The sequence below is a fragment of the Aquila chrysaetos genome, chromosome 20 (assembly GCF_900496995.4).
Source record: "Aquila chrysaetos chrysaetos chromosome 20, bAquChr1.4, whole genome shotgun sequence".
NCBI classification, from domain to species: domain Eukaryota; kingdom Metazoa; phylum Chordata; class Aves; order Accipitriformes; family Accipitridae; genus Aquila; species Aquila chrysaetos.
This window is the reverse complement of record NC_044023.1, coordinates 18,415,156-18,428,436: the sequence shown is the minus strand read 5'-3', so window position 1 is coordinate 18,428,436 and position 13,281 is coordinate 18,415,156. Positions and strand designations below refer to the sequence as shown.

The 13,281-nt window shown below is 39.8% G+C and overlaps 1 protein-coding gene across 1 annotated transcript in view; it reads right to left on the bottom strand.

Annotated features, from left to right (window-relative positions):
* The window catches only part of TAFA1 (TAFA chemokine like family member 1), a 237,915-nt gene extending 224,958 nt beyond the window's left edge, over positions 1-12,957 (bottom strand). Inside the window, exons 1-2 of the mRNA XM_029996299.1 lie at positions 12,141-12,957; positions 9,930-10,050 (exon numbers count right to left, since the gene is read on the bottom strand). Coding sequence (XP_029852159.1) covers positions 9,930-10,047 — 118 coding nt within the window. The 5' untranslated portion in view covers positions 10,048-10,050; positions 12,141-12,957. The remainder of the gene's footprint in view (positions 1-9,929; positions 10,051-12,140) is intronic.
* Between the last annotated feature and the right edge of the window lie 324 nt (positions 12,958-13,281).

Here is a 13,281-nt window from a genome sequence, read left to right as displayed (position 1 = left end):
TAACTGCTGTCAACTCGTTCAATTTGGTGTGTTATCAACAGAAGGAGATCAGCATTAAACAATTACCAATTCTGTCCTTGGGGTAGAGGGAAATGCAAAACATTTCCAACCAAGAGAGTGAGGAAGATATATTCCACCTCGACATGACTCAATATCCTGCCTGGCAGCCCTTCTGACTCCCAGTGTGCTCTGACAAACGAGGGTATGCACGCTGGAATATCACTAATGGTCTTCTCTACTTTTGCCTACCTACGAGTCCCATCCCTCTCCTCTGCTGCTGGTGCAGATGGGTTTTAATAGGCAGAGAAAAGGTCCTGCCATTGAGTCGCTCTGGGAGAGCCAGGAGCTCCCATGGACACTTCACTTGCAAGGGTCATTGTGCATTACCCTAAAGTCTTAAGATTTCAGCAAGAGAAAAAATGGTAAAGGAGGGGACAGAAGAGTGTCGCCTTGCTCTTGGGCATTCAGTAATCTCATTTAGGGACTGCTATTGCTGGTGTTTTGGCCTTGTTAATTTTCTCTTCCAAAGTTAGCATTCAGACACTTGCTGGCTTTTGTCTATTGCTGTCATCAAGGCATTTGCATACATTAATCCATGACAAATGGTTTCATTTGATGCACATCTGATTTCCTTGCCTGCCAACTAGAAAGAGATAATAGAAATACCAAGAGAAACTAAATTAGAACTAAAGGAGTCATCTATTTGTTGGAGAAACTCAAAACAAGGTTAAGATAAACACCACCCAGGCAGCTGACTTAATGAAGAAAGTGCTGAGGTTTCAGCCATGGAAAGACAGTTTCTAATTACCTGGGAGGGAAAAAAAAAGTTGCATTTTAAAGCCTCACTAAAATATGATATTACTACAGAAATAATTATACTACAGATGTGGGAGCTGGCTTAGAAACAATCATTCTCTGTCAGATCCTGCCCTGGCACACTGAAACCAATTACAAACTCAAAAACCTCTGTTATCTTCAACTCATCCCTTGAATTTTTGTTTTAACACACAATAGTGACTTCTGGCTGACTGACCACCCAAATCTGAAAGCATCCCATGCAAGTAACCAAGAGAAGGAACTTCATGAGTTAATGATATTCACAGCAAACAGCATTAGTGTAGCCCTGATATCTAAAAATCTTTCTTAAATCCATAAGCTAAGGGAAATCTCTTTTATTAAAACAGCAGAGCGGGCTGTTTTTGGGAAAAAAGGCAGCTTCTGGAAACATTAGACCTCCTTTAAGTTCAGTGCTGCTGAAAACCAAAACAAGAGCTGATACCACCTAGAAGGACACACAAGACCTTCCTCCTGTTTGCATTGGTACTGGATTTGAAGTCTGTGAGGTCTTGTTTTCTTTTGGGAAAAAGGCAGCTGCTGGCACATCTGAATATATGCTTCCAGGCAGGATTTATTCATTTATCAGGATGATGACTTATTTTAAGTAGCTGCTGGGATAACAGAAACCTTATGCAGGTTTGGGTTTTTTGTTTGTTTGTTTTCCAACAAGGAATATCAATGCAGAAACAAGGAATGCACAAAGATATCAAACTATGTGGTGGTTTTGGTTTTTTTTTTTTTAAATTACAGTTTCAACTCAGGAAACTGATTCCTTCAAAAAACATTAAGTCCTCAGAATTCTCCACTCAGTTCTGGTTTTAGCATTAAAACAAAATAGGCGGGTGTTCAAAAGCTTCTGAACTGTAAAATTAGCTGATTTTGAAATGCATGATAGAAAATATAGAAATTACTATATCATAGAAATATAATTATATATTGTATTAATATAATTATTATACAAAATATTTATCTAGTCATATTTTACTATATTTTACCATACCTTCCTTATCCAAAGCACCTTTAGCCAAATCTGAAATGAAGCTAAGTTTTTCTCTGAAATGCATTTTCCTGAACACTACTTTACTGTTGGTTTCGGTGCTACTTGACCTCATTTCTGCTTGGTTTTAGGTTTTATTTAAATTCAGAATGTGAACATTTACTTCCCAATAGGTTTGTATAGGCGAATATACATAATACAGATAATTTTCCACTCTTTAATCTGTTCAAAGTCACAACTGTGTTATTGATGATTATTGGACAGTACATAGGGAAAAAGGTGCTAAGCAATAGATTCCCTTCATTTATTAATGTTCGTTTAAAAAATAAACATATAAATCAATGAAACAGATTTTCCAAATAAACTATCCTTGCTTGCTCCCAACCACTTAATTAAACACAATTAACTCTAGTTTGTTTTGGCAACCAATTAATGTCATGATCAAATATAAATAGACTCTGCAAGAAAAGATTATAATTAATAAATCCTTAACAATACAGTAAAATTACACTGAAGCTTTGCTTGCCAGAAATATTTAACAGCATTATTGAAGAGCATTAATGAGGACACTAAAAAAAGATAATAAAGTTTTATCAGAGTGTGTGCAGTTAAGATCCTGAGGTTCTTGCCTGCACTCGGGCTGATCTATAGAGCCTGTTGGCTGCTGCCGTTATTTACAACATAGGAAGTCACAATTCCAAGTTCCCCACTTTCCAATAAACCAACATGTATGTTCATAGCAGTTTTCCAATCAAGTTCTCTGTCAATATAACTTCCACTTGCACACAAGTTAACTACAGAAGTGATTTTTGCTCATTGCATTTAGTAGATTCACAACGAAGGCTCTCGATGCAGATTTGCCATCTACAGAAAACAAAATTAATCCAATAGAAGTTTTGTATCATGCATGAGGATGGATTAAATGCATATTTTGATTTGAACCAGCAGCTCTCCTAATTATCAAGAGACAAGGATCACCATTTAAGCTTCTTTTTAATTGCCTATTCATTTAGTGAGAGGCAAGGTGCATGATATACAAATAAAACTTCACAGCTCATAGAAGAAATATTTATGAACAATTTTAAAAAGCACCCAGCACACGTGACTGTCAGTGGGAGCCGCTAGCGTGGAGCAGACTACTCCCAGATTATTTGTAGCTCAAGGACAAGGCGCTACAATGAGAGCACCCTGGTAGAAGGAAATTCAGCCGTCGCAGGTAACAACAGACTGTCCGTGTGTTCCACTTGGTGATTCTCAAGGAATCACTTTCACATCATCCAAAAACCAGCAAGGTCCTCCATTCCTGCCACCAATTCAGTTCCAAAAGCTGTTCTCTCACCAAAGTGAAATAAGGATTACAGTGGAATACTGTGACATAATTACTGATTATTGTATGATAGCAACAGTGATCCTGCACCTGCTGTCACTGAAGTGACCTTTCAAGAAGGGCAGGACTGGTTTCTTCACCCACTGCGAAGGAAAAGGGGAAAACCGTTGTTCTGAAAGGAATACAGAAGGCGAGAGAGGGATGTCGGATAACGATCTTCTAAATAGAGCATAGAAATATGAGTCACAGAGACATACATGGGGCTTTGGAGCTTCATTCAGCTTAATTTACACCCCCAATTCCCCATTGTGCATCATTGACTGAGTCTCATAAATTTAGAGTCCAACTGTGCTGCAGTCCTTGTGGTCCCTGCCTAGAGCACAATGAAAAGAAACCTCCAACACCACTCCCATGCAAAAAAATAAGTTCAGCTGGAGAGAACTGTTCTGTACAGAGCATCTGAAAATGGCAAAAAATGCTGAATCCCATCAGGAAAATAAATCTTGCTCACAGCAAAGGTTGATTTCACAGCAGAGTGGAAAAGAAAACATTCAGAAGGAAATACAAAGATTAGAGGTGGGATAGGATAAAACAATATGAAACTTAATGGGAGAAAACACATCTATCTTATGAGGAAATGCACTTGGATATTGCCTTTTAAAATATAAATGAGCCTTGGACTAAAGTAGGCTAATCATTAAAGGCAGGTTTCTGATGTTATCAGCAGAAATACTTCAGCGCAGAGCAATGTAGTTCGCCTTTGGGGGTTATATTTGTAGGTGCCAAATTTTCCTTGGGACTTAACCACCATAGCATGAATTCTCACAGTCTTTAATACCGTGACAGAAAGCTACAAATAGTGCAGTGCACCAAAAGGTCCCTTCGTGACTCACCAAGGCCCCAAGGCTGCTCTTGGAGACGGAGGCTCGGCACACGGGTGTGGGAGGAGAAGGTGCCTGCCAGGGCCATCGCAGCAACAGGAGCTTTTTGGTCCTCGTTTCCCCAGAGCAGCTTCTGCCACGCGAAAAGGGACGTGCTTTTCACCTGCCTGCGTGGCTGCCTGCAGAAGGGCCTGAGGAATTGCCAAAGCGGCACGGGCTGGGGACAAGAGCGCAGCTGGGACCAAACCAGAGCACAGACACTGCCGGTGCAAAGCACGCACGCAAGAGGCACGTCCTTTCTCTCAAAATACCCCTGTTAGCACCTTGCCGTCGCTCTTTTGCACAAGGCGTGTGGCGGGGGAGATCGCAGGGAGCGTAGCGGCGTTTCCAGCGGCTCCCGCAGAGCTGTGCCGGGGACCGCGGTCTGCTCGGTGCCCCACCGCACACCTTGGCCATGCTGTTCTTCACAGTCCATCAAGCTGCAACACCTGCTCCCCCTCAGGTTGCTTTGTCTCCCTGGATCAGAAGTAACAAGGCGTCACATTCAGCAGCGCGACTGGTGACAGCTTTCCTCCACCTGCAACCGAGCTGCGAGCCTCACCGCTACGCACCCTTCTCCAGTGAAGAAGAGCGTCCTCTTGCCTTTGACCCTCCATGGAGTACTGGTTGTTCCCTGGCAATACCTACCTACCCTTTCCCTTTACCTGGGAGACAGGAGTCCATTAAAGTAACAGCTTACAGACCCCAGAAAAAAACCATAGCTAACTCTCTGGCTGCAAACACACCCTGTAGCCATATTGTTTCTCTTTTGGTGGTTCGAATTTTCAGGAAAAAATAAACATCACAGGGTGCAATACTTCTGATATAGTCTGCTGCTGTAAACAAGTGCATCACACAAGCACAGTAGACAACTCATCACTATCGTGCTGCTAGTAATCTTACCTCATCCTTAAGTGTTGATTTCATTACATCAGTTCTCTGCCTACACAAAATACATATTAATATATGTTTGTCCACATACATCCAAATATATTTTGTATGTGACCAGGAACACAGTAGGTACCTCTGACCTGGATTATTTTTCTTAGCAGTTGGTAGTTTCACATTTTCAGGAACAGACTGTGAAGGCCAGGGATATATAACAGAAAGGTATTGCGAGAGAGAGGATTTCCAGTGCGTGACTAGAATAGCTCGTCATGAGCAGGTTTTTCTGATTGTGAACAAACAAGGATACATATGGTGCTTCCTGTGCATTTACTGGTGTCAATGGTATCTGAATCAGGCCTTAGAGCTTATAAATTTGTTCATTTTAATTAACACAGCAAAAGACACCAGTTGTCAGCTTTCATGCCCATGACGTGATCTGCTGGATACTAGCTAAGTTGTTGCATGGCAGTTTGGACATTGTATACTGAAGGCAACTGTTTGCATTCACACTGTACGATTAATGAAATACAATACTTGCTAATTGTAGAAACTGTACACGTTTATACATTAACTACCTAGTCCTACGCTTGCTTCTATCAATACCAAGAGCAAAAATCCACTTGAATTCATCTTCCAAATCTCAATTGTTCTACAAAGTAAAGACACATATTTTATTTACACTTTCCTGAGGAGTTAAGATTCAGACCAACCTTCTTCCCAGTCTGTTTTGTAACTGAATAGCCACATATATGGGGCATATGAAAATAGCAGACCTTTTGAAATGTGAAAATATGCAGTTTCCCCCAAGGCTATAAAAAAAAAAATCAGTGGGAAGGCCAAGATCAGAACTAAGAAATTTTTTCCTCACAGACACAGACTCAAGTTTCTGCAAAATGCTGTCTACTGAGAAACATGCTGAGAGCATCCTTAGGTTGATGTTGCTTGTTAGTTTGTATAGAATTGCTTTGAGACTGATTTTCCTCCTCGTAATATGAGGTATAGAGAATCACTTCTTCAGATGATTTTTAATGGGCACATCATTAACTACTGTCACAATAAAAGGTACTTCATGTTGAGTAGACATACCATTCCAGCCTCAATTCAGTCCATGATTTCTTCCTCTGAATAGGCTTATTTTTAATTAACATATTTGCAAATGTCAGCATTGCTACAGCAGGTACATGTTTCCGCTTGTGTCTGCCTTGCACCTTTACACTGTATGCAAACCTAACCTAGCATCCTTAGTGTGTACCTAATTATTTTGCACAAACTTACAGGTGAATCCAATGTGCTTTCCTGTATTTTTAAGCAACACGTGGCTGGTGTTGTGCGCTGTGATTCAGAACTAGCCAATGGTCCTCACTGGGCACAAAACATCCCTCACTTATGGAACAAAGCCAGCAAATTTGCTAAGAATTGCATGATTGAAAGGGTGGTGATTATTTTTTATTTTTTAAACTTGAATCCTTTACTTCATTAATATCATCTTGTCTTACCAAATGTCAGCATCTACTTCCTACCTCTGGGCAGGGTCAATCCTGTCAATCAGATGATCAATGGACTATCACAGGCACTCAGCTAACTGCAAATCACAACCTGTCCATTCTCATCCTCAGGCCAATTCAACAGCTCTACAACTGTGTGTATCTTAGAGCCTAAAACAGCCAATGTGGAATTCTTCTCATTACCACTGTTTCTTATTAAATCACACAGAAATGGCATGCTTGAAAAAAAAATTTAAAAATGGAGATTTGTTTCCACATAAAGTTATTTCCTGTGAATGCTTTCATACATCCTTTGCCTAATATAATTTTCATGAAAATGAAATATAGTCATAGAAAAACTGCAGAAAGCCATGTGTATTACCCAAGGGGAATTATACTGCAATGGTGTTCAGCTAGCTTACTCCAAAGGTCTCCTCCGGATCCCAGCGAAGAAGCCTGAAAATCTACCCTGCCCACCTCACCTATCAGAGTCAAAAGGAACAGCCACCAATACTTAAGGGTACTTAACAGCAGCATTCAAACTTTTCATTGTGTTAATGAGACAATAAAGAATTCATGAACAGGTACAAATAATACAGCATTATCCATCTTATATTCAAGCAGTATTTACTTTGCCCTTACTATCTGTGCCCGCCTGCCTGCCAACATTTCAGAGAAAATAAAGCTACAGTCAATTCCAAATACTGTCACATAAAGAGGTTTATCACATTTGTTTTCAGGTTCGTACCTTCTGCTAAGTCATCTAACTGAATAAAGAAGTACTGAATTATAAAACTGAAAAATTATACTACACTGAAAGGAAGCTTTAAACTTTTGTGATTGCACATAGTGTGCAGAAATCTATTTCAACCCATTCAGACAGTTGCTTAAGAAAGTTTCATATATTGCCCTTGGTTTCCAGTGTTTCAAAACTGGATTAACCACAGTAATACAGGTGGGGATATTCACTGTGCTAATCCACTGAGTTCAGTTCAAGTTTATTATTTTAAATACACTCCCTGAGGATTTTATCTTTCACCTCCACCTTCCTGTGCTCAGTGAGACTCTATTCATGAAGTATGAGAAGCACAAGGAGGGGTGGAACCTGCCTTTTTAATTATCTTGTACCAAAGTAGCCCCACAATGGAGTTGAGCTGCAAAAAGTCTCTTTATTTTAGAGCATCTCATTATCTATGGTAGATCACGAACTGAAGAAAAAGGTATGCTGAGCATGCTATTGATTACAGCTATATTTGCCATGATTCAATAAGTTGAAATTTCATATACCAAATATTAAATTACTGAAATTATGCACTGCCTCATCTGCATCCATTTTTTTTATTCACTTTTATTTGGCTGAACATTTTAATCTTACTTACACAGTGACTAACTAAAAGTAAATGACGCATTCCTAATATTATAAATATGAAAAATAGGGTGTGCTCAGGGACTGCAGTTGAATACATTAAAATCACTCAGTTTGCTAGTTAACATATTTCCATCCCTTTTATGTACAACCTTTCACATTCAGTTGGCAGACTGCAAATTCATGGCCTTATAAAAAACAGTCTTGATTTTCTGTTGTGACAGCAGAAATTGTCCAAAATCCCCAACAGTTTCCCTAAAGGACATTCACTAGCTGGTACTTCCCAGGTGCAGCACAATCTGAATCTGAGGTGAACATCATGTCAAATTCCACTCATCTGTCAATGTAGTGGATTATTTCTTGAGAGACTGAAATTGGCTGCCTGGGATCAGAACACCATCAATCTTATTCACGTAGGGTGCGGAGAAGCTGCCTGAGAAAGGCTCACAGGAGGGAAAGCTTGGCTGTTTCTAAGTAGGTGATGAGGCAGCTGTAAAACCTTCACTCTATCTGTATCACATCTCTGAGTGAAAGATTTTGTCATTTTTCACATTTCCCCAACACTTGGTATGCATTCAGTGTCTTGCTGTTCTTGCTTCATAAAAAAGGTGATTTTTCAAGCTTAGGCAAATGTTGCAGAGCTCTGAATCTGCCCAGCTCTCATTTTTTCTCATAATGTCACTTGTTTCAACTGATTTTACAAAATGAGATTACATTTTCCTTTTACCTATCTGTTTAGCTGGGATGTTTTTTCTTATTTCCTTCACTGGGGGACAGACTCAAATAACCTGCAGCATTACTTACAATTGCATCGTAATAAATATTTTGTTCATTTCTCTGCAAGTCCCAAATAAGAACCTCACCACTCAAACTTCAAATACTCTCAAACTTCCAGTGCCACCTAGCAAAGTTAACACCATTAGTTAATCTGATGCTCTAACATAGCTACCGAGAGCTGGTCTATCAAAGATTTAGGTCTATTCCCCTATACTACGCATATTTTATTACAAGAAAGCAAGACAACGCCAATACCTATGACTTTTGGACAACAAAAGCAGTTGGGAAAACTTGAAGTCATTAAGGTTGGTAAAGACCTGCACTTCAAGACTGTCCATCTTTGAAGGTATGCCATTAGATCAAAAAACATTGAAGTACTAGCTGCCACATCGTTAAATGATTCATCACTGAGAGTTAACATTTTCCAACTTTCATTTCTAAAGCTCTTAAAACCTCTCCCACCTTTCTTTGGATCCAAATTTGTTAAGTGACATTCTTGGCCCATCTAATTTTAACCAGATGATAATACCATGCTAAAATATGCCAACTCCTCAATTTTTAGCACGACACATACTCTTCAAAGTGCAATTAACAGTTGAAAAAGTTACATGATCCCTTTCTATTAATAAAAGCGCAATAAAATTACCAATGTGCAGTCTCTGTAGATCACAACAGTCTAAGTGAGCTGCATTCTCCACTGCTAACCTGTGGGATTTATTGAGTTTATAGGCATTTTACCCCATCGAAAGACAGTCCCAAATTCTCCTCTGGGCTGCACTTTTGCAACCCCATCAACTTTCAGAGGTAAACTCAAGAACCTTAGAATAACTGTGTCTCTCATTTATGCCAAGGCAAACACCTGACCTCCAGTAAACTCTAGCGACTATGAGTGAGATTTGGTGCCAATATTTTAAGTAACAAACCCGTGTCCAGTTTGGGTCAGATAACTGCAAAGTTAACCAAACCCGTGCTGTGACAGTGCCCTTCTGAGTTATACACCCACTCGAGAACTGCACAAAATGGGGAGAAGAGATAGAAATAAGGACAGAGAAAGAAACAGAGAAACCGAGAGGTTATCTGAAATGGAATTCCTGTGTTGGGACGTTGTTAGAAGATGATGTTAGAGGATGAATATTCCAACATCAGATTAGCAAAGCACAACACGTGTTAGACCAACCAAAAAAAAAAGGCTGTGCAATATAAAGGCAAGCAACTCATAAAAGTTAAATGATAAAAAGGATTTTATGATTATTCAATCATTTATCAAGACAGACACGAGCACGGGCAGAGCGCCTGCAATTTTACGGCATCCCACAGCTGATCTCAGTCCTACCTGGTCTGTGCAGGTGATGCTGCTGGAAAGTGTGATGGAGGGACCCCTGACAGAGCAGCATTGCACAGGCACTTATCCACAAATACAGGACCCAGGACATTGCAGAGACCACTGCCATTCTCTAAACAAAATATTAGACAGGCATTATTATCTATTGCCTTACAGCACACAGAACAGTCAGCTTCCATTACAACATTTTTTTTTTCTTTTTTACTCCTTTTGCTAAATGTCTTTTGTTTCTTGGTTATTATTACCCCCTGCAGGATACAATGGTCATACAACAAAGGTCATGTTCAAAAAGGACACCCGAGGTAACAGGATGTCAACACAGGAGCCTGGATAACTTTAATAATTCAGTGGTAAAAATGAAACTGTAATGATCTGAGGACTAAAAAAAACCCAACAAACCAATGTAAATAGAAGGCTGGAAAATATTGCCACACTGGTCCATAGCTGATTTTACAAGGTTGTTAATAAAAATAATCACACGGCCAGCTAGAAAAACATGATGTCCAGACAGTATCAAAACTACTTTAAACACATCACAGATAAGCATACAGCATCCTCAGATATCTGAGATGCATTTCAGAAATACTCTATCCCCAAGACTGAAAGGCTAATAGTGACCCAGAAGGTAACAGTTTATTGTTTTTTACTTTTGCGAGCATCAATTTTTAATCACGATGCTGTCTGCTAAACAAAGTAATTGTTTCTCAGAATTATGTTCTAATCCCCAGATGAAATCAGCTTCCTTTTGTTTGACCTGTCCATGTAAAAGGACTGAAGTATGGCCAGACTGAATTTCAGACGTATTCTATAGAAGATTTGATCTTTTCACAAAGCAGATTGTATCAAAATTTTAAAAAGATACCTATGGTAAAGGAAAAGAGCAATTTCTTTGTCTGCCGGTGCTGGCATACTTGGCCATCCAATATAGACAACTGTGGTTTTTCATACTTGTACTCATTATTGTACTAACTGGCGAAATTTCCCTCTGACTTTTTAACTTCAACAGCTCTTTCTCAATGCCTGCGAGGATCGGGAGGTTTGCAAGGCTCAGCTACGCTACACATCGTCCAGATCCCTTAACAACACCTTCTGCTGCATTTCATATTGCCAAATTAATCAAACTTCAGGCACTCTCCTTATTCAGCCAATGACATGATGCTGTTTTCTATCTAATAATCCAATCAGCTGAACATCATTTTCACAGAGCAAGAAAGACTTTGAAAAATTAAAACTCTCACATAGAATAATCATGTCTTTACACAAAAATTAAAAAATAAAAAGTCTGTATGTATCAGGGGGATTTCTATAGTAAGAAAATTACCAACATTAAAATAGTGAAATACGGTGGTAATAAAATATAAGCATATAAAATTTTTTTTGCCCCTGATTTTAAAGCAGCGCACAGTCTTTGGGAAGCTTTTTAAGTCTAATTGGTTGAAAAGAACCACATAAACTGACAAGTATAATTAATAGAAAATACCAAAACATTATTTTGATCAGCATGAGGCTCTTCCTTTCTCTGTAGAGTGTTTGATGCACTGCTTAGCATATAATTAATTTCATTTCCGACTGTTTACTCTGCAGCATACAGTGTACTTTTTCTCCTCTCTTTAGACCTATTTATCTTGCAAAATAGATTCAATCCCCTCAGATCAGGGAGCTCCCAGTAGGCTTCCTGTGTCTTCAGGAATTAATGCCTCCTTGTCATATTTGGTGCTCCCATGCTTTTTATACAACAAGGTAAGAGGGAAAGGTGACTCTCACATAGGGATATTTCAGGTATTCAGGTTATTTAGCCTGAACTTTAAAAATCGTAGCCAAACAGCAAAGCAAAGCTAAACTTCTACAGCCTGCTAAATGCTCCTGTGTCTTTCCTCCGGCACCATATTCTGAGCCACATGGACAGCAGACTTACTTAACCCACTCAGGCTTTATTATTAGCTCCCTGCCTTTTTTTTTTTTTTTTAATAAAAGCCTGTCTCAGACTACACTATTTCAAGGTACCTTTGCTCAAAACCCAGCATCTCTTACAAACATTTCTTCATGCACTTGTTTGTCAGCAAACTGCTGTCACACACACACTTTTACATAGAGATCATCTTATCATTAGTAAAGAAACACAGCAGTGAGTATTCCTCCAGTTATTATCTGATGAGTTCCAGATCTGGTTTCTGAATCTTAAATCCTAAAGAAGCTGCTTACCTGAGTAATCCAACCAAGAGCAGAGCACTCTATTAGTGTTCATTGGAAAGATCTAACACTTTTTTAAATCCATCTGTATCACAATAAGGGATTTTTAATGGCTTCCCAATAATCTTCTTTATCAGGATTAAAAGGAAAAAAAAAAATCTCTTTCGTTACAAATCCTGTTCCCAGAGTAAAGAAGACATCTGAGCTCTCAGACTCTGCCGTCAGAAAAGTGGCCAAGGTTTGAGGGGTGGAAACCTTCTCATTTTCACCTTTAAATCATCTCCTAGCATCACCTTCTGCTTGATGAGACCTTTGAAGTGATCTTGAGATAATTTGCAGCTTCCAGGATACTTAAGGACGAGGAGCAGTTTATGTTTAATGACAGAGCAGCCTCACTCCAGCGCAGGCAGTGCAGAGTAAGGCAGCTGTACGTACACTGCTATACGATGCTGTAAGTACCGTAGCCTATTTCAATACATCCCTGCTCGGGCAAGTATCACATGCCTTAAAGCGACACAGCTCTCGGTTGCAAGCCCCAGCCAGGCACTCTGCTAGTTGCTGGGGCTTAGCAACTAGAGCTGCATTTAAATACCGGCACTCGGACTTTGCACAGAGCAGAAGAGCAGCTGGTTTCGTCTGCGAGGAGCAGGTATGAATGGGCAGAGGAGGGTGGAAGAGCGCTGGTGGAAAGGCAAAGCCGTTGGAGAGACGAAGGATTAAGTACCCAATGAGCAATCTGGGAGATGCGTTAATTCTGCCGGCAGAGGCTTTATTCCCCAGGCGTTGTTCTTGCACTTACTTGCAAGAGGCAAGTGAGACTTAAGGGAGCCTCTTCCATTTCACGGGAGAGCAGCACATGCTTGTGAACGGGGAGGAGTGGTGCAGGGAAAGTGTAACAAAACACACGGGAGAGACAGGGGAGAGCAGGAGACTCCTACACACTCCCATGGGCTTTCCAACACCTTGGCACAACTCTGAGTGAAATCTTTCCTTCCAACTCCATTTCCGATGCATCTCAGCAGACAATAGCGAGAGAGCTCTGATTTATTCCTCCTAAATGCTAAAGCTCAGATACACCAGATTATTTATTACAGTTATTTATTTATTGTCCACATCTTAAGTGGCCATTTACAGGAATGGAGTGGTTTCCTCT